This window comes from Leptonychotes weddellii, chromosome 10, assembly GCF_054177405.1.
Source record: "Leptonychotes weddellii isolate Sample4059 chromosome 10, ASM5417740v2, whole genome shotgun sequence".
NCBI lineage: Eukaryota > Metazoa > Chordata > Mammalia > Carnivora > Phocidae > Leptonychotes > Leptonychotes weddellii.
Window position 1 is genome coordinate 20137103 of NC_138378.1, and position 21421 is coordinate 20158523.

At 52.3% G+C, this 21421-nt stretch overlaps 1 protein-coding gene and 2 long non-coding RNA genes across 10 annotated transcripts in view; 1 reads left to right on the forward strand and 2 right to left on the reverse strand.

Annotated features, from left to right (window-relative positions):
• LOC102733102 (uncharacterized) overlaps positions 1–5303 on the forward strand; it is a 118244-nt gene extending 112941 nt beyond the window's left edge. For both annotated transcript variants that reach the window (XR_014149104.1, XR_014149105.1), the window contains one exon: positions 5188–5303. This is a non-coding gene — a long non-coding RNA (uncharacterized LOC102733102). The remainder of the gene's footprint in view (positions 1–5187) is intronic.
• DLGAP4 (DLG associated protein 4) overlaps positions 1–21421 on the reverse strand; it is a 139433-nt gene that overhangs the window by 45131 nt on the left and 72881 nt on the right. The window contains exon 1 of one of the 7 annotated variants that reach the window (XM_006742539.3): positions 17997–19038. The exons of 4 other annotated variants lie outside the window; for them this stretch is intronic. In XM_006742539.3, the coding sequence (XP_006742602.1) occupies positions 17997–18027 (31 nt within the window). In that variant the 5' untranslated portion in view covers positions 18028–19038. Of the gene's footprint in view, positions 1–8386; positions 8637–10382; positions 10406–17996; positions 19039–21421 lie in introns of those variants that run through there. 2 more of the 7 variants (XM_031038246.2, XM_081832883.1) reach the window with 2 other exon arrangements.
• LOC145723804 (uncharacterized) lies at positions 15341–17988 on the reverse strand. The gene is made up of 2 exons (XR_014149106.1): positions 17307–17988; positions 15341–17271 (listed from the first exon to the last, which is right to left on the reverse strand). It is a non-coding gene; the product is annotated as an uncharacterized LOC145723804 (long non-coding RNA).

Here is a 21421-nt window from a genome sequence, read left to right on the forward strand (position 1 = left end):
TCCTCCGAGACCTGCCTGTGGAGTCCGCTTTGCCAGCAGTTCTGCTCAGGGGCCCCTGCCCTACCCCCCAGGACACCTATTACCACCACCCCTGGGAGTCCGAGCTTTAGAGAGATGCCAGCTTCCAAGCTGCAGTTACTGAATCATGACTTTCTCGTTGTATGTCAAAGTTATAACCACTAGGAGGGGATGCTGCGGAGTAGATGATACCTGGAGTGACGGGCTGCTGTGGCTGCAGGCCGTGTAAAAAGCGAATGTGTACAGTCCCTTGTCTGGTCTGGTGGGGAGTTGGGGGGGTGGCGTGGAGAATCCAAGATTTGGTTTTTCAAATACCGGCCCTAGCATGTGGGCTTCATTGCTGCCTTTCCAAGGTCTCAGGAGCCCGGTCTGGGAAATGCAACTTAGAAAAAGCCTTAAAAAACCACCCTCACTTCTGGAGGGCTGACGTCAAACCCTGGTGATGAGTCACAAAAGCCTGGCTTTTTATAAGCTGTCACAGGCCCCTGTGTCCAGAGCCAGACACTGCCAGGCCCCATGCACCCGAATTGCTGGCCTCTTTCATCATTCTGAATGACCGAGAGGATCCCAGAATAGAAAGAAGGTGTTAACGGGCTCATTCACTGTGCCTAGAGTGACAGGTGGTATATCGGGTGACAGGATCAGCAGCCAAGAAGCCTGGGGAGCTGAGAGATGGGATGAAACAAACAGGATGGAACTGAATGGGGAAAACCTTGGGTTCGGGTCAGGTCACCACTGGCAGCGCCGCCTGCCTTGGTGCCAGGCCTGGGGACAGAGACGTGAGAAGGGAGAGGGCCTAGTCCTCAGAGCTTATATTAAGATTTTGAGTTTGGATCCCATGTTAGACCATTACATAAGAAAGCAGCACGTGACTCCTGCTGACCACAGACACGGCCTGAGGCTGCACTGACAAAAAAGGTACAGGACAGGACCGGGGCGGGGGGGGGCAGCCCCCACTGAACTCGGGATGATGCTGTGGTCGTGATGCTGGCGACTCTGGACAAGGGGCATTGCCCAGCTGGAGCCCGAAGAGAAGGCAATCCACATGGGCAGAAGTCTCAAATCCATCCGTGATGACAAATGCCTATTTTACAGCGGGGAACTCCCACGCTGGGTCCTGGGCAGGCAGGAGGATCCAGGACGAGTAAGTCCTTGTGCTGAGGCAACTCACAGTACATGCAGTAAATGCAGTAAATGCCGAGGTGGCGAGGAAATGCCTCCTCTGCTGGGCGGGGCCACAGGGAGCCTGAGAAAGCCGGGACTGACTGATCACGAATGCTATGACTGGTTAGTGCTGCCTGTCAGAGATCTGCCACAAATGGGGTGTGATACATGTGTACCATGAGTCACGCCTCGTTCAACATGAGCGAGGGCTTGGAGAGACTGGGACGGTGTTCTGAACAAGAAAGCCAATTCAGAAAAGCATGGCTACTGTCTTCAAATACCTAGAAGATGTTGCACACACATGTGCTCCATGTCATCACACTACAACCCGAGTGGGGACAGGAAGGTGAGGCTGTTAAGGGGAACCAGATTCTGCATTATAAGGAGGCACTTTCTAAAGGGCAGAGCTGCCCAGGAGGGTGCAGAGAGGCCAGACACAGGCATGATGGCTGCTGGGAGAAGACACAAGCCCTCAGGGGTGTGACCCTTCAGATTCCATCCAAGCCTGAGTTGTTTGTTCTTTCTTTGCCCTCCTACGTCACACCCAGTTCTGGATGGGACATCAGGCATCATTTGTGTGCATGTGTGACATTCATACTTCAAACTTTTTTTTTTCCCATCCAGAGAATTGTTATCAACAAGCAAAAAAGGCAGAGGAGAATGTTCATTCAGCCCAGCTACATGGGAAATGATGTGAGGACTAGCACCAGGGCCTCGGCACAGACGGGGTTTAAGATGCCTTCCTTCGGGAAGTCTGGCAGCACAGAGCCCCCACCTGAGATGATAAGCCCACCCTCAGAACAGGAGATCCGTCAGCACCCGCTACCTGCTTCTGAGCACTAGCTCTGCACTCACTCACGGTACCACTAGGCTCCTGGACCTCAGTTTCTCTCATCCATAACATGCCACCGATAGCTGCTTGCCCTGCCCCCTGCCCTAGAACTGCTGTGAGTGTCTGGAGAAGCGGGTGCGAAAGGGCCTGGTGGGGGCCCACGCAGCCGCTGCCCCATCCCAGCCCCTCCGAGGCACTCCGCAGGCCAGGGGCTGGGGCAGGCCGGTTCAGTGCCCCCTGTGTGAGGACCCACAGCTGCCCACCCCCTCCACGCCACACGTGTATCACCGTCTGATAGTTTCGGTTGGTGACCACTGGTGTCCCTGCCTTGCCAAGCTCCCCTCTCTCCCCACCACCCTCTTCATGCCAACACATCACATTCTCAGCTTCCAGGCCTCGGCATGGGCTGTTCCCTGCCTGCAACACCCTACCTCCTCCCTCATTCCGCCGCCTCCTCCAGATCTCAGTTCCGGCATGGCTCCCTCCAAGAAGCCTTCCCTGACTGGCTCCTTCACTGGGTCCACGCCCCATGTTTAGATGTGCTCCAGGCCCTCAGCATCGCGCTGTTTGCTTTTCTTCTTCTCCCTTTAGACCCTGAGGCCCCTGAAGGCTATGTGGTTTCCATCCCTATAACCCTGTCTCCAGCCCAGAAGAGGTGCCCAGGCAAATGTCTGCTGACATTTAGGAGATAGGACCCTGCTTCTGACTTTACCCCAAAAGTGGTACAGGCCTACAGGGCCTTCCCCCGGAAGAAGACTGAGGACACAGCAAGTAGAAAAGAATCTGTAAGTAGTGACTTGGCAAGCCGAAGACAGAGGCGCTGGGACAAGTCGTGACTACAGGCTCCCTCCTCATGCCCCCGGACCCGTCCCTGGTCAATTTTTTCCCAACCACCTCTGAAAGCACATTATGGTGAATTTGGGGAGATCTCTTTGAAAGAACACCCACCCAAAGTGAAGGTCACCAACCTCCCCACCCCGCCCACGGAGCCCTGCCCCCACAATGGCACAGGGTACTAAGTGGGTGATTAGCGGCTAACAGTCATAATTACCAGTGTTTAGTGTCTGCTCAGGAATCGGTGGCTACTGCAGTGGCCCAGTCACTGTCCGAGGTCCTTACACCTGCGTCTTATATTTGATCCCCTCAGGATATGTTTTCACCATCTCCCCTTGTGCTGCTGAGGAAACGGAGGCTCAGAGAGGTTGAGGGACTTGCTCAGCGTCACACAGCAAGTCACATTCTATCTGCTAAGTGAGTGCAAACCCTATAGGTTTCAATCTCCAGAACCCAACCTTCACAGCATCCAGTGTCACAAATAGTAAAAACACAAGCTCACTGACGATTAAGACCGCACACATTCCCTCAAAGCTAGAAGCCACTGTAAAAAGACAAGTTTGGTCTCCTTCTGCTGGTGGAGAGTGCACCTCCACAAAGACCTCAAGCCCAAGCCAGCACCCCAAAGAGCACCTGAAGAAACTGGACTTTACCTCGACAACTTCTACCCCTCTGGGAGCTGCTGTGCCGCGATGTTTTTGCAAGCATACTCATCACACCTCTCCAGGCTTTGGGCTGTCCTGCCAAAGGACCCTTTTCTGCTCTCACAGAGAGACCTGTGATATCACCTGCTCCTGCAGCAGTCCCTTCCCTCCCAGGACTGCCACCTGTCTGTAAAAGCTCGGGACTGTACTAGGTTGGAGATCGCACTGGTTGCACTGGGTGTGCTACTTCCGGGTCACTGGGAGTACCTGCCTGTGGTAAGAAGGATCCTGGAGCTGTGTCCAGGCTCAGTGGGAGTGCCTGTGATTGACTGATGTTTGCCACGGGCCTAGTATGGGCAGTAACTGCAAAGTGCAAGATTTGTGTTGTCCCTGGGCAAGATGATCACCACAGAAATGCTTTAGGACTCTATTCCCATGATGCAGAATCACTGTCCTTGACTCCGCACCAAAACCTTCACCCTGTGTCCTCCCCTGCAGGCCCACCAACAAGAGAGTTTCTTGGGCAATGTTTTCAATCCAGTAAGATGGGAAAGCAACTATTTGTTTCACAGTCTCCTACCCATCAAAAGACTGACCAACGAGGAACCCACAGGAGCTGCTGCTTGTGACTGAGGGTGGCTGGGTTTCAGCCCAGGGTCGACGCCCAAGTGCTGAATGACCTCAGGCCTGTCACACCACTTCTAAGTCTCTGCTGCTTCTGTAACATGGGGATCAGGAGTCCCATTTCCCTTACATTTAATCACAACTGAACACTGTGCTAGGATCCTCAAAACTGCCAAGGGAAGTCCATTATCTATCTCACCGATTTTGGGTTGTCCACATGACAGAAAGTACTGTCCCGTCTCAGAGAAGGAAGATGAGGCTCAGAGAGGTGGAGGGACTTGGCCCAAATCCCACAGCAGGTAAGCAGCTAACTGAGGAACTGTGCCTGGGTCCTAGGATTACATCCACAGCCTTCCCCATCCTATTATCCCGCCTCCACAAGGGGGCTGTGGCCAGGTTCCATGCAGCCACAGGGCCTTGGAACCAAGGCTATGTCTGCGAAGAAAAGCCCTCCCAGGAGATGATCAGCCTGTTAACTCTGCTGGAACACGGTCACGTGAAGCTGTGAGTTGCAGTGTGCATTAACTGGGAGAATTAATCACCACCCAAAGACTTCATTGTTCAGAGATATCATATAACCCCCTTTTCAAATACATCCTCTTAAGACAGCCTTGTGAACGAGGCACCTGGAGGAGTCGAATCCTAGAGACAAAGTAGAATGGTAGTTGCCAGGCGCTGGGGAGAGGGAGGAATGGGGAGCTATTGTTTAATGGGTGAAGAGTTTCAGTTTTGCAAGATGGAAAGAGTTCTGGAGATGGGGGTGGTGAAACAATGTAAGGGTACTTACTGCCACTGGACTGTACACTTCAAAACAGGTAAGATGGCAAACTGTTGTTATGTGCATTTTATCCCAAATCGCTTAAAAAGGGCGGGGGGGGGCGCTAGCGAGGAGTCTACTGAGGGATTCCTTACAAATGAGCTGAATTATCAAATTGCTGTTTTACACCCCAAATCCAAAAGTTACAGAATATTTAAAACTACTATATGCATAAACTTTAAAAATTTCTGCTTTGAGTTAAATGTGTTTGTGAGCAGAGGCTGATCTATAATCTGCCTGCATTCTCTTTTCAGACATTCAAGAAAGAGAAATAAAAAGAAAGAATTCAAATAGAAAATAAGGAAGATCCGAGGTCCTTAAGGACAGTGATGGTATCAAAACCTTGGAAAAGAGTTGGATGGGAGAGTGTGTGGAAATAAAAAGTTTAAACTAAAAAAGAATTAACTATAGAAAATAGGGGGAGGGGAAGGTCATTCTAATCTCATTGCCTGGACACAATTACTATTATATCATTCTATACCAAAACTTTTTAAACTGTGATCATTTTAGAATTGCAACCTTGCTAAAAAGAAATAGAAACTTCTGCTTTGGCCTTCTTACACAGTAGTGTGGTAGAATAGAAAGAACAGTGACCCAAGACTTCAAATCTTGATTAAGCTGTGTGACTTTGGGCAAGTCACTTAACCTCTCTGTTCCATCACCTCTAAAAACAGCAATAATAACTGCGAACAAACAAACTGCCAAAAGAAGCAACAAAGCTTCGTGAACTGTGAGGGAGTATGTGAGAGGAAGTGAGTAATAAATACGGAGTGCTGAAGGGGCGCCTGGGTGGCTCAGCTGTTAAGCATCTGCCTTCAGCTCAGGTCATGATCCCAGGGTCCTGGGATTGAGCCCCGCATTGGACTCCCTATTCCGCAGGAAGCCTGCTTCTCCCTCTCCCACTCCCCCTGCTTGTGTTCCCTCTCTCACTGTGTCTCTCTCTGTCAAATAAATAAATAAAATCTTTAAAAAAAAAATACAGAGTGCTGAAGAAGCCTTTTCTTGATGACTTAGGGATTAGTATGAAAACCAATCAGAAGGTAAGTATTTGGGAGTTCTGATATTAATTTTAAAACAAAACCAAAAACACCTCTTAATCCATTAACACCTTGGGCTCCTACAGGGCAAAGTTGTTTGCTTCAGAGCAAACAAGGTCACTGAGATGATGAGGCCCTGCCTGACCTTGCAGATCACTCCTTGTTCCTCAATATGCTAAACACTTTCCACCTGAGGGTCCTGACCCCCCTGCTGTTCCCACTCTGCCAGACTGCCTCTTTCCACTGGCCACCTCACCTTCCCCGACTTGCCCTCCCCATCCTCTCTGAATAGGTCCCTCTCAGCATCTATTTGTTTCCTTCAGGGCTCTTCTCTCAAGCAGACAGTATCTCGCGTATTTGTCACCTGCTGGGATGGGGACTCCAAGCTGGACAGAAGCTCCTTGAGGAAAGAGACCAAGTGTGTCCTGTTCTCTCCCCTCCCCCGGGGCTCAGCGCCGGGCTCTCTGAGCACAGGAATGGCTGACCGTTTGGAAAAAGAGGTGGTGGCTGTTTGGAGGTCGGGTGGTGAGGAGGGAGGAACTGGCTGGGATGAACTCAAGCCCCCTTCCCCGGACTGTCCCCATGCACGGCTGTGTGTGACCCCGTTGAGGAAACTGCAGGGGAAGCAGGAGCGGAGGCAGCCAGCTTTTATAGGTGCTGTCAGACAAGCCCCGCTCCTCCTACCCCACCCTGGCCCACAACTGCCCCCAGGCAGGCAGGCACCTCCAGATTGCTACCACACCGCTGTGCAGGGCAATACCATGTCATGAAGTGTAGGAAGACTGGGAAGGCAAGGAAGTTCCAGGAGAGGCAGGAATTCACAAATCTCTTCACAGCACACTCAGTAATGGGCTCCAGCAGGAAACCGGCCTGAGGAGTGATGACCCTCCAGAGACAAGCTCTGGCTCTGAGTGCCCGGCCATGAGTGCCTGATGGACTCTAATGGCCCTCGGCAGGCATTCTAGCTTGATCTTGGCTCTCCTGGCCCCTGGACAGCCAACCCCTGCCATCCCTCCCCAACCCACAACACCTTCCTCTCCCCTATGAAGGGCACGCCCATACCCCAGGGTGTCTTCTCAAAATCTCCATCCATCCGGATCCTACCCAGCTTCTGAGGTTTTGAAGGCCACCTCCTCCCGAAAGCCTGCCTTGATTCACTCCAGAGTCCCCATGAGAGCCCTGCACTTGGCAAACAATAACTTGGTGTCCTTCCAAACACCCCATCCAGTCCACCTACATCACTGTCTCCAGGCATGGGACATGGACAGTCTGTAGCTATTTCACGTCTTCTCTCCCCCCTTGGATGTAATAGCAGCAGCTAACATTTTTTCTGTGGTTCCTCTGTACCAGATACTGTGCTCAATGCGTTACACACATTTTTCTCTTGTCCTCACATTGAAACTAATGTCAGTAATATTATCAGCTCTATTTTCAAAGTGAAGAAACTGAGGCCTAGAGAGGTTAAGGAACCTGCCCAAGGTCTCACAGCTCTCAGTGGCTGCCCAGGATCTAAACCCCAGCAGTAGGACACTAGACCTAAGCTCCTGACTGCACCTCTGGGCTCCTCCCCCAGTGCCTGGCTCAGCCTTAAAGCCGGGCTTTATCAATGCGAGCTTTCTGCATTCCAGAGGCCCATGGCCAGGTGTGGATCATCAATGCAGTCCTTCACCGAGGACCCACCTGATCGATCTCCCACCCTGGGCTCAGTGTGTGCCCTCAGGGAGCAGCCTTGAACCAAAATGGCTCTGTGTCTGGGGACCTTGTGATTGTGCAGACAAGAGAGGTACACAGAAATTGTATTTGTTGAAGCAACAAAATTGATACTGTATCTGCTTTGGCAAGTCTGAGAATTTTCTTAGAAAAAGCACAGAGAAATAGGAACTCAAGACCTCAGCGAGTTAGATAACAGCTAATCTTTGAAATACCCAGGCCAACCAAATCAGGTGTTAAGATACTCGCTAGCTTCCAAGGGACCAAAACTGATTCAACTGAACAGCAGAGCTATAAGGAACTCCTCCTGCCAAGAAACCAATGGGGAATCTGAAGCCCAGAGCTGGAGAGGCTCTTGCCTGAGGTCACCTAAAAACTCAGGAAGAAGCCATGGCTCCTGCTCCCCCAAACCCTGTCCTCGCCAAGTTCTTAGGGCTGGGACCGGAACCAAGAAAGCAAAAAGGCTTTCAGGCCGCCTGGGTCCTTAAGAAACCGCCAGGAATTGAGGTAAGTGCCCCCCCCCCCCCCACAGTGACTGAAAGTTTAAAAGTCTTCACAGTGGAGACAGGGCCCTAGCTCTTACCTTCAGGAAGAGTGGAACTGTTCCGTGAAAGCTGGTTTTGGGAAGCCAGGATTTCTTCCCCAGGCCAGCATAGGCCCAGCTCAACCCTGCCCCGGAAGGATGGGCGTTTAAAAGGCTCCTCACCTGTGACCACACCCGGGTGAGGCTGACTTTCACCAGGGAACCCGTCCGACTGGCCGTCTCCCAGACAGCGGCAGGCCACAATGCCAGCGCGTCTCTAGCCTGGCGCCTCACCCGTGGGGCCCTACTGGGCTCCCAGCCACTGCCAGGCCTCCAGAGCAAGAGGGAGAAGAGGCCTGCCCCCCTCCTGGGAGGCCAGCTCGGCCTGGGTCCCCCAGGGCCAATCCCAGACTGGGCTGGGTCTGAAGCAGCTGCTTCCGGCTTTGCCTTTCTCTTTCACTTTGGTTTTTAACCCCAAAGTGAAACTAAAGATTGGGACGATGTGGGAAAGATGGGGAGAGGTAAGGCCGAGGAGGGCTGAACCCCTGGCTTCTAATTTCAGTTAAGGCTGCCCACTCACCTGGGAGGAGGCCCTCAACTCCAGGACTTAAGTTTTCCCATGATAAAATGGGAGGGAGGAACTAGGCTCGTGATTTTAAACTAGTCATTTTGAACTAGAAAAATTAGAGAACTTCTCCTTCCTCATCCCTACCACCGCTAAAGGCAGAAAGGGAGCCGTAGAAATGCCCTGTAAGGGACGCTAAAGGACCTTTCTGTTGGCTTGGAGGAGACAAAACTGGCCTCGGTGTGGGGACCCTCCTGGCCTCCCTGACTACCTCTTCCTCACCTGTCATCTGATCACCTTCATCCTGAGGCGGGCCCTGGAGAGTTCCAGCATCCTAGGGCAGAGCAAATGCATCCTAGGCAGGAGCCTGACTGTCCTGGCACAGCAAGTGGCGACACCCACCAACAGCTGCCCCCAAATTCCCAATCTGAGGGCAGACCAGGCCATCTGCTAAGACTGAAGGCAGCCCACCCAGGACTGGAACTAACATCAGACTCTGCAACTCCAGGGTGCCTGGCACAGTGTCTAGCTAAGACCACTATAATCTATTTTATGGGGGCTCCCCACTGGCTGGTTTACCAAATCTTCCCACTAGCCTAGTGACATGAGAAAGGTACAGATGAACCTCCCCACTTTTCAGATGAAAAAACTGAGGCTCAGAGAAGGGCAGGGACCTACTGGCCCAGCCTGCACTGGGATTCAGGAGCTCAGTGAATATTTGCTGAATGAATGAGTTCACTGGCCCCGTGCAGCCCACGCCCGAGAAATGCAGGAAGGAGGATGCAGTGTGGGAGGGGGGATGCTTCTCCCTGGAGACCAAGTCATCAACAGGTCCCCAGGTACCTGTAAGAGAGTTCCCTCCAGCCCATTTCTTCCCTTCATTCCTCACTTCCTCTCAGCTACCCCTTACTCTGGAAACACCTCATTGCCAGGGGCTGCTGAGTGACACTGGCCAACCCCCTTTCCCTGTCTGGGCCAATAACTAAGGAAATGAACTTGAATCTAGGGAAGGCAGGGTACTTTTTAAAAAAATACACATTTTCAGAATGCAAAAGAAGGCAATTCAAACTATCTCACAAAATGTTAGGTGCACAGACTCTTTGCAACAAGTTTCATGCAGGCAGGCACACCCGCATACGTACACGTGGGCAAGGGCACTCGCTGCAGCACTGCTCACAGCAGCGAGACTGGAAACAACCTAAATGTCCTCCAGTAGAGAACTGGACAAACGACTGGTGGGCCATCCAACAGTGTGACTGTCACACGGTCATGGAAAAGGGGGCCATGGACCTGTGTGCATCTACAACAGACACAGACTTGTGTAAAGAAGACAAAGTACAGAATGGCAGGCTGTAGGGAGAGAATATGCTACCAAACGTTTGTGTAATAGAAAGGGATGTTATGGACACAGTTGCCTGCATATGAAGATATTTCTGGAAGGAAACATCAAGACTGTTCATAGTGATTTTCTAGGAGTGGAGAGCGGGAGAGACACACATATTTCACTGGGCACTTTTTTCGACAAAGTTTGAAATGTTTAAACACATACATGTATTGCTTTTTCAATAAAAACGTAGTTTCTATACATAAAAATAACTCCAGCAAAATGCTTACCCATAGAAACCTCTTTCTATGGCTTGGGGATCAAAGTCCCTGGGGGCAGGGCCCAGGCATCTGGATTTTGAGCCCAGGCATCTGGATTTTGAAGTCTCCTCAAAGGCTGCCGCTCCGCCTTGTAGAGCAGGTGGCCAGCCTCTGAGAGTAGCCAGAGGCAGCCTGGACACTGCAGGGCTCTGCGCAGGGGGGACAAGGTCAGAGAAGACTCAGGAAAAACGTGGCCTTAAGGTATAGGGAGGATTTGAAGAGGGTTTTGAATGTGGGACAGTTTCAGCTGAGAGTTCCTACAGGGAGCAGTGGGGAAATGATGCCAGGCTGATAAGACAGGGAAAAAGGAAGGATTGTTTCTCTCAATAGGAGATGCCGGCAGGTCCCTACCTCTCTTACACTTGGTTCCCACTCATGGGACCTGAGGGGGCTGGGCCAGAAATCCTAGGATCTGCCATTATTTCATCTCATTTAATATTAAAGAAGGCAAGGAAGGGTCCCCAGCTCAGCACATGGCCACAGGGCTCCACACCTGTGCTGACTGTAATCAAATATTTGGAGGCTAGAGAAAATTCAGGCCAGGATCTTAGGTATAGCGGCCCTCAGGCAACTTCCCCCCCCCCCCCGCCCCACCCCAAGAGAAGGAGCAGATGGCCTTCTGTTGAGATGCCCTTCCTCACCTTCTTGTTAATAATTAAGTCATTACTGAAGACCTCTCTGTCACTTTGGAAGTTCAGTTTGCAGAGACCGTTACCTTGGCTTGCTTTACCGTGATGCTCTAGGTCGAGGGCTCACGGACTACAACAGTCTAGATCTAAGCCACAGGCCCAAACTACAGGAGTCCGCAGAGGAAAGAGCCCAGTGTGCAGGTCAGGAGTGCTGGGGAAGGTCCTGGCTGTACCTCACTGATCCTGTGAACGCCGGGAGGTGAGTGATTCAGTCTCTAAGCCTGCTCTGCTTGCCCCTGTAGCACCAGGGCCAGCACACTGCTTGGCCCTCAGTGGGCACTCCAGTATTGGTTGACTAAATGAGCTCAGCTGGTGAACCCCAGAATGACCTTGGTCAAGTCACTTTCTGCAAAACAAGGATGACAAGCATAGTAATGACGTCCCAGGGTTGTAGAAAATCTACTAAGATTAGGTGGATGAAAGTGCTTTGCAAATCAAAAATAGGCTCAACAAATACTAAGGATTCAGAACCAATGTGCTGAAGTAAGATAAAAAATGAATATATGTGTGTATGGTCAAATTTATGAGAAAGCATGGCGCAAATGACAAAACATTATTCAAATGAATTATTACACTTGAAAGGGACAGTACAGGCCGCTCTACTCCACTGTTCCAATGTCTGAATATTTTCTCAGGCTGTGTCTGATCGAAAGGAGCACAAAAATCCCTATTAAAGCCTCTGTCTAGATTTTGGTAAGAAAAAGAGGGGTGCAGTTACAATCCTATCTTGCATACGGTTGGGCTTAAGAGAACATTTGCCAAAGTAGACTGGCATATGGATCCTGGGGGTGTTTACTGGAGGCAAGGTGGGGGGGTGCACAGAGCTCAGAGGCTGTGCCTGCCATGTGGTGGCTCTGCCTCATGACCCAAGGCCCAGCTCAGGAGGACACAGAGAGGAGAATGGCCAAGCCATGAGTTTCCTACATGCACACTGGGACCAACCCTTGCTGCCTCCCATGGAAGCCACTCGGTAAGTACCAGTTCCCTTCTTCTCTCTGCCCAGGAGGTATCCCTGGCTGCAGCCCGGAAAATGGGAACTGGCTCCATCACCTGGCTCTCCAATGCCGAGAGCAACTTGGGACAAGTCCCTTCCTGCCTTTGTGGGTGGCTAATTCCTCTGGCTGGGCAAAGGAACACCCTCTCCGGTGGCAGCTGGCTGAGAATCCCAACGGACCTAGTCATGGATGTGCCCACTGTTGGACTAGACACATATGAGGTCTGACTCTGAAGGCTGCTCACAGCCTGGTGAGTAAAACTGATGTGAAGGCCCCTCACTTTCCTGACTCTCCTGCCTTGAAGAAATTCTAAACTGGCACCCAGTCCCAACTTTCCAGACCTTTATAAAGTAAAGGCTTGTAGGCTTTAGGGGAGGTATTTGTGTGCCCCCAATTCAAAGGGCAAGAAGGCTCAGATTATTCCTAGGACCCTAATAGTCAGAGTTTCCTTTCCAAGAAGCAGAGCTTAACTGTGGGAAGAGTCAGGGTTTGCGGACAGTCAGCCCTGGGTCTGAGCCACATTTTCCTTATCTGTAAAAGGGAGATGGTAAGCCCACTTGCCTCGGGCTTGGTGTAAGGATTTCTGACAGCACCCATGGAGGCCCTGGCAGAGAGCCTGGCAGAGAGCAGGTGTACAAGCAATTTGCTCAGACTGTTATTTCCTCCCCCAAAGCAGCAACACCCTCTGGCCCATCAAACTCCTGAATGGGCTCTCCTAAGGGAGCACAACAACCTCTGATAGCCCAACTGTCCTTTCCTGGCTCCACCCAAACCTCACCCTCTCCTTTCATCTGGATGCTTGCGAAGCTTCCTCTCTGTCATCATTTTCATTCATTCCAATTCACCCAGCCTGATTCACCTTCTTGAAGAAAAAAAAAAAAAAACTCCTCCAGTTGTGCTACCCCTGCTCTAAAACCTTCCATGGCTCCCCAAAGCCTCTGCTTTTCAGCTGATGTTCAATGTTGCCTACAACTTCCTGGCCTCTCCCAGATTTTTCATCCAGAGTCCTGATGCATCAGCAAAATCAGTCTACTCACTATTTCACTAAATACATGGCTTAGCTTCCAGCCTCCGCACCCCTGCCTTTGCACAAACCATTCCCTAGAATGTCAGCCCCGCCCTCTGCCTCTGCAAATCCAGCCCCCTTCAAGAGGACTCTTGTTTCCTCTGGCACACACTCACTTCTTCCTTCTCAAACAATGCTTTTCCTCAGCAGACGCTTAATTACAGACTGTCACACAGTCTCTCATAATTGTAGGCCTTGTCTCCCTTGTCAGACCATAAGTTCCCAGGGGCAGAGGACCTGTCTGTTCTTTCCCACCCTCTCAGAGCCTGGCCCCGGGCTGGGAGGGCAAGTCTCAGAAAGTGCTTTCCAAGCCCCACCGGCTCCAGGCTGAGCCAAGTCTAGCTCCAAATACTTGGGACCACTTCTCCTGCTCTTGTCCTGTGAGGAAACTTCACTGGCCAAACCACACCTCAGTGTTCCCACTCTCCACTGGTTGACCCAGGCCAGTGATACACAGAAATGGAGGTGGGCAGGCAGGGCTATGGTTCTTGCCCAGCTCTGGCATGGTCTTGGCTTGGGATCCTAGGCATGTCCCTGTCCTTCCCCTTACCTGGGCCTGCTTCCTCACTGTGAAACAAGAAATAATCTTTTAGCTGTATAATACAGATTATTATGTCTTTAAGGGAGCCTTGGTTCCCAGGAGTGGATGGATGAAGAACCAGCTGATTCTAACACAACCTGAGGGAGAGGAGGCAGCTACAGCCAGGACTGGGGAACCCGGGAATCTGAGAGGCACTCAGACTGCACACCTCATCGACCTCATTAAATTCCTGTTGACGACTCGGTTGCATTCCTGCCCAGGTGTTCAATTCCACAGCCCTCACCCTGGCCAGGTGTCTGCTGCCAGGGCTGAGCAAGGAAAGGGTGACTTGCTTCTGGAAACAACCAACCCTGCCCACAACAAAGATGAGGAGGAGCCAGGTTCCTCCTCTGTAATACGAGGAAAGTACTGGTATCTGCATCACGGGATTGCTGCAGTGATACCGAGATAATCCAGCACAGTCCCTGACACCTGGTAAACGGCGGCAGAGCATAAAGGTGCCCATTTCTCGAGGGAGTTCTCATCCTCCTGGCAACGTGTGAGGGATTTCCATCCCAATATGACAAAAGAAAACTGAGGTGCAGAAACTTGATCAATCCAAGGTCATGCAGTGGGGACAAGCCAAGCTGTAATACCAGCCCAGGAAACTCTCAGTTCAGCTTTTCCCAGAGTGCAGCCCACAGGTTCTCAGCATCGAACTCCTCCAGAGGGCTGAACTTGTAAAGTTGATTCCTGCCCCCAGATCTGCCAAAGGAGACTCTTTGGGGATGGAACCTAAACTTTACAAAGATAAGGAACCTAAATTTTATATATATTAGGAAACTGAGGCACAGAGAGGTGAAGCAACCACTTTTTAGCAAGTATGGACCTGGGACAGAATTCAGTCTGTTTGACTCGAGAGCAGCAATCAGAGACTTCCTGGAGGAAGTGGTGGCATTTGACAATGTGGGCCTCAAAGGGAAGAGAAGGTACCACAGGGGGAGGGTACAGCACAAATAAAGGGTTGGAGCAGGAAAGGCCAGGCGACAGCTGTTCAGTGTTGCTCGTGCTTCCAGATCCCTGGGGAGCCACCACTGCAGCCTTTCCCTAAAAGCCCAGGGAGAGACTTCCCTGAGCCAATCTGAGCTGCTGGGAGGAAAGCCTGCCTTGCTGTTGTCCTACAACCGGCAGGTCTCTGGCTCTCTGGGTGAGTCTGGTAGCTGCTGAGGATGAGAAAGCCAGGAAAGGTGGTGACTCAGTCCCCGCCCAGCCTCAGGCTAGTCCCGCTGAAGTTTGGGATGAGCTCAGAGGCTGAGGAAATGTCAAGCAAACCCTCCCTACAGAATAGATGCCAGACTAGAGAAGGAGGCCTGAGGGGCAGGCTACCAGACAGAAGCAATACATCTGGAGCAAAGCTGTGGGCTATGGGAGAAGAAAAGTCAAGAGGTCTGGGCTCAAGCCCACCCCGACACTGGCATGCCATGGACCCTGAACAGGTCCTCGTGCCTCTCTGGGCCCCCTATTCTCCATTCACCTGTGAAGCAGAGAGAACTCCAGTGGTTTCTGACTTCCTCCCAGGATTGTTGTGAGGAACAATGGCCAGGAAAGCGCCTGACAGATTACACAATGGCTCACATAGCAAGTGAGAGATTAGAGGATTACTCCTATTATTTACTACAACAGTCAGGTGCTTTCCTTGTTACCTGAACCTCAGCACCAGGGGGCCGGTGTGGGGAGGGGGAGGCGGGGAGAAGCTGGGTCTGTCTTGTTCCCACAAAGAAAAAAGTGATCCAGATATTACTGGGAGATGAAAGTTCATATTTATTAAGTGCCTACTGCGTACTTGGTATTTTTTAAATATATAATCTCATTTAATCCTCACCACAATCCTGTAGTGTAAATATGATTACCTTGAGTCCAGATGAGGAAACTTGAAGCCCAAAGAAAGTAACTTGCCCAAGATTACACAGGGAGTGAATGATGGAGACCAATTAAAACCAAGTGTTTAAGGCTCTAAATCCCACATTAATTCCACTCTCTGTAACAGTTTGTATTAGCGGCAGAACATGCCTGGTATAGAGATGCCCAACTCCAGCACTGCCTCCTCCTGGAAGCTTTTCTGAACCCTCTGCCCAGACAGGATCTCTCTCCTATCAGCACACACCCTGCAGTATTCAACACATTCTCCCTCTTGTTCTATGATCAGGCACACCATTAACAGGTAAGATGAGATGTAGGTACAAATAGGTGGCCTTTGAGTTACCTTAGAATCCTGAAATATCAGAGCTGGAATCACCTAAGAGACCATGCTATCCAACTCCCTCATTTTTCAGAAAGAAAAACAGAGAGAGAGGGGAACACTTGTCTGAAGTCACACTGCATCTTAGCATAGCCAGGAATAGAACCCTGGCATTCTGCCTCACAGAATTTCTTTAGGAATTCTATGATTTCAGAATAAGTTTTATGACAAAGATTTTTATTCCCATTTTACAGGTAAGGAAGCTGAAGCCCAGGAGAAAGTGGCCTCCCTGAGAGTGGTAAGATGTGGGGACCAGAATCCCAACCCCCTACTTCCAGGCCAAGGACCAAGCCCTTCTTGCTCCCCACTGCACACAGTCTGAGTAGTGTGTCAAGCACAGGACCCACAGTAAAAGGTCAATAGATGTTAGAAATTGTCATTATAGGGCGCCTGGGTGGCTCAGTTGGTTAAGCGACTGCCTTCAGCTCAGGTCATGATCCCAGGGTCCTGGGATCGAGTCCCGCATCGGGCTCCCTGCTCTGCGGGAGGCCTGCTTCTCCCTCTCCCACTCCCCCTGCTTGTGTTCCCTCTCTCGCTGTGTCTCTCTCTGTCAAATAAATAAATAAAATCTTTAAAAAAAAAAAAAGAAATTGTCATTATATACCAGTGGGCAAGTGACACCAGCCTGACAGTGACCTCCTCAGAGGCAGTGCCATGAAACAGAACCAAGAGTCCTTGCTCAACCCTGTATAGGTCCTTGGCCTCTCTGGGCCTCATCCATAAGACAAGGGTGCTCTAACAGCTGATCTCCTGCTCCAAAGTTCTAGGACATCCTAGGCTCCTTGACAGCAACCCCCACCCCCACCACGGTCTGTGGAGCCTCTCCCAGCTGAGGCTTTTGTTCCCCCACTCTACAGGGAAGCAGGAAAAGCGGCAGAGGTTCACAACCACAAACTGACCGACCTTATTCCCAAGTGCCACTGGCCACGCAGGGCCCACCCTCAAACAACAATGGGATGGAACATGGAAAATCCAACTGTCTCCCAGCAGACATCCAGCTATGCACACCTGCTTATCTTTACAAACTGACAAAGAAGAATCAGAGCATAAATAAGGGACAGCTTCCTCCTTGCCCCACTGGAAGGGCAGGTGTAATCCTGAATAATCAGGTGGTAATGGAGCAAAAGGTAAAGAACTCTGGGGAGTCCTGGGGCTGGATCCCTGTCCTAGCTCTGCCATGAACTAGCTGTGTACCCTGGACAAGCTGCTTTCCCTGTGGGCTCAGTTTAAAGGCACAGTAACACTTCACAAAGCATGTTTACAGACCTTTCATTTGGTTTTCATGACAACCTTGTAAGACTAGCACAATTGGTATTCATGACAACCTGGTAAGACTAGCACAATTATTCCCTTTTTACAGATGGAGAAAACTGAGGCTTGGAGAAGTCGAGAGTCTGACACAGCTTGAAGCTGGCAGAATCAAGGCCCGGAGTTCTTAGATCATCAAACGGAATAGTCAAGGGTGGTCAGATTAAGAACTCCTCTCTCCCCTCATCCTGAATCTCAGCAAGACCAAAGCAGCACAGTAATCTTGTTCACCTGCCCAGTCTGGTGGCCTGCAAAGTTCTGGCCACAAACATTACAGCCCAGCTGCCTAAAGGCCGCACCCCCCTGCAAAATTTCATTACTCAAGTTGGCAAGAACGCAGCTCCCACCCCCAGCCGGGTCTAAATAAACGCCCAAGTGATATCACATCCTGCCAACTCCAAAATAGCCCAGGCCTGCCCACAAGCGATCACAAAGTGCCAGGCCATGCAGGACCAAGCGGGCAGGACGTCCAGCCCGTGGCACCCTCCACACACTCAAGCAACTAAAGCAGAAGCCTCAGAGCAAGAAGGCACCCCCACTCCCACCTCTGCCAGACGGCCTGGCCCCTCCCTCCTTGCCCCTTTGTTGGGAGGCTCCAGAGCCTCCTGCCCCAGCGCCAGCCCTAGCCCCAGCGCCAACCCCATGGAGCCTCGCCGCGGCCAGCCTGCGGGCGGACTCCGGCCCGACCCGGACACCCCACCACTCACATTGCTTCAAGAGCTCCAGACACAAAGCCATGAGGGCCAGAGGGGGGTCAGAGACCCAGAGACCGGCAAAGACAGAGAAAGGGAAAGGGAGAGACAAGGGAGCAGAGAGCAGGGGAGACAAGGAGCAGGGGCAGAGAAAGCAAGGGGGCCAAGAGCCCTGGGGAAAGGAGCAGGCTCGAAAGGGGGCCTTCGGCACAAGAGCCACTAAGTGGTGAGACCACTGAGACAGATGTGAGGGTAGAGGCAGGGAGAGCAAAGCGGGTGACCCCAACCCCCAGAATTGGGGGGCCAGAGGCCTGAGAGAGAACAAGGAGCGACAAACCAAGGGAAGACCGGGAGGGGTGAAGTCTGGGAGCTGGGGAGCTTTTGGGGGTCCCAAGGAGAGAGACCCCAAGGATCTCGGAGGTCCCAGCGTATATGGGGGGCACCGAGAAGAAAAACCCCGAGGAAATGAGGGCTAAGAGAGAAGCAAGACCACAGGGATTTGAGGGTACAGATAGAAGGGAGGACCCCCCCCAAAGGATGTGCGGGAAGCTCAGAGGGGAGCCGTGGCGGAGGGCGGTTTTCTGAAGAAAAGGCCCCCAAAGATGGGGGGCACCGTGAGGGGGGGTGGAGCCCCGAGGAACGGGGGCGCCCAGAAAGGGAGGCTCCGAGGGATGAGAGGAGCGCTGTGAGGGAGACCCGAGATCGGGGAGTGAGGGAGGGGCTGTGAGGCACCGCGAGGGCAGAGACAAAGAGACAGCGAGCCGGGGAGAGACAAAGCGGGCGGAGCGGGGAGACCAGCCCGAAGGCTGGCAGCCGGACAGAAGGACGGAAGCGCGAGCGGGCGGGTGGACGGACGGACGGACGGACGGACGGACAGACGGGGAGGAGGGCGGGGGCGGGGGCGGCGCCCGTCTCCTCGCGGGGCCGCGGCTGCTCCGGGCGGCGCTGGGCGGGCCCCGGGCGTCCGGGCTGAGGAGGCGGCGGCGGCGACGGCGACGGCGTGGACCGGACAGACGGATGAAGTGACGGACGAGGCTGGCGGCAGCTGCGGCCAGCGGCGGGCACTCACCCTCCTCCCTCACGCGGCCCGGCCCGAGGATCCGGTTTTGTACGCCCGAGGGGCGGGGCCTTCGTGTTAAAGCCCCGCGCCGGCCCCGCCCCGCCCCGCCCCCCGCGTCAGCCGCGCGCGCGCGCGCCTCCCGGGACTCCCGGGGCGGGCGGGGACGCGCAGAGCCCGCTCGGCACGTGGCCCGGCGCGCGCGCGCGCGCGCGCGCGGCTCGGCCGGTGCGCAAGCGCTGGGCGCGCTCAGCCAGCTCACGCCCAGGCCGACTGACGGTGGGAGGGAGCGCGCGCTCACGTCGGCACGCGCATGCCTGAGCACTGGGAGCTCCGCCCCTCGAGCCGCCCCGCCAAACCGGTTCCAGCTGGAACGGGACGCATGCTCCGTGCCGTGGGAGGAGCGGTGCGAGTTAGCACTAGCTTTCCGTGGTGACACCTCGCTGTCACTGGGGGAAACTGAGGGTCACAGCAAGGATCCTGAGCTGGTCTTCTCAACCCTGCATGGTCAAATTAGACCTCAAGTACTATGGACTCTACGTCCTAAGTATTTCTAGTTGTCCCCTCCCCTCCATCCTCCCTTTGCTGTCCTCAGACGGAGGCCTCCCGATTGGGTTCGAATCCTGATTCACCCTTTAGAGAGCTGTGTGACCTTGTACGAGATGCTCTTTCAGCCTCCTGATTACTCTTCAGCAAAAATAAAACGAACACACTCAGTGTGCCCTGAAGGGCAAAGGGCAGTAGGCGCTGCCTAAGTCCATCATTCCCTTCATGTCTCGTGGCACCTCTCTGTGCCCTGTTCCCCATTCTCATTTAGTCCTGGTCTTGAGTCGTTTCCTTACTGCCTCACCTCTCCAGACTGTAGTTATAGCAGCTCTGCTATCCAGACACAGCTCCTGTTCCCTGACCTGCCTTGCTGGGTGACTTAGGCAAGTCCCTTACCTTCTCTGTGCATCTCTTTAATAAATGTAAAATGGAGAAAAGAACCTTAGTGAGATGATACAGTGTTTCTGATACCACTGTAGCGATTTTTGTATAAAGGCATACTAATAACAAAAGAAAATGAGGATTATTGAGCCATTTCGATGCCAGACACTATGCTAAGCACTTTGAAAGTATTAGCTTACTCTGTCCTACTCACAGTCACTATGCTACACCTGTGCTATTCATGTAGCATTCATCTTTAAATTGACCTATTTAGAAAAATTCAAGGACAAGCCAGGCTCAGTCTTGCTCGGCCCCAGGCACAGAGAACCCTGCCCCTGCTCCAGTGCACCAGGGACCCTGCTGCCCCAGGACCTCTCCTCCTTGCCTGGCATACCTCCCCAGCTTCCTCCAAGTCTTTGCTTAAACATCTGTTTCTCAGCGAGGTCTACCCTAACTATCCTGTTTGTGATGCAACCCTTCCCTTTGCTCTGGGCTATTTTCCAACAAACCATATGCTTCTACGTGTTATTTATTGTTTTGTCTGTACCCCCAACCCCCAACAGAATATACTCTCCACGAAGGCAGGGGTTTCTGTTTTGTTCACTGTTGTGTCCCGGGTGAGCATGGCCTGGCACACTGTAGGTAGGTGATCAATAAGCATCTGTCCAATGAAAGAGCAGCCTGATTGCAAGGCTCATGTCCCTAACCACTGCTTAGTAGGAGCTCCATGGTTCCATTTGAGCACTTTAGTCATGCCCCTTGTTCACGAATCTTGATCCTGGCTTCATAGCCTGCCCACCAGTCCTTAGGCCCAGTCATTATTTCCCCCAGAAGGCTCAATGGGTCTGCCTAAAAACAGGGTGATGATTTGTGCATTAGGCACACAGTAGGCACTCGATTAACCAGGAATGTCCTGGACCAAGGCTTGGTAGAGCCCTGGGAGGAAGCCTGCCTTCTGCTCAGTGCCTCTGTGCAGAGGTACAGCAATAGGAAATTCTGACCCCTCATCCCTCACTCCGGGAAGGCCTCCTGGAGTGAGGAGGAGTGAGGCCTAGTCCTCACTGCTTTGCCTGGACCTCCAACCCATCCTGGCCAGCTTGCCATGTAATTCTCCCGGAAACTCTTGTAACCATGCCATACCTCTTTACCAGAACCCTGGATGGCTCCCCTGCCCACAGGATAATGGGAAACTCAAGGCTTAGGAGTCAGGCAGACCCAGATGGGAAATAGCTCCCTGACCTACTAACTGGGTGACCTTGACCTGACACTCACCTTCTCTAGGCTGTAGTTTCTTTGAAAGAGTTGTGTCACATGTGTATATGTATACGTATGTGAGGTTAAACTGAGTTAACTCAGGAATGTCAGATATGTGTAAATATTCTGGCCACAGCAGACATCACCAGTTGATGGTGGCACACTTCTCTGCTTAACTAAATCTCAGTCTTGGGCTCCAGGG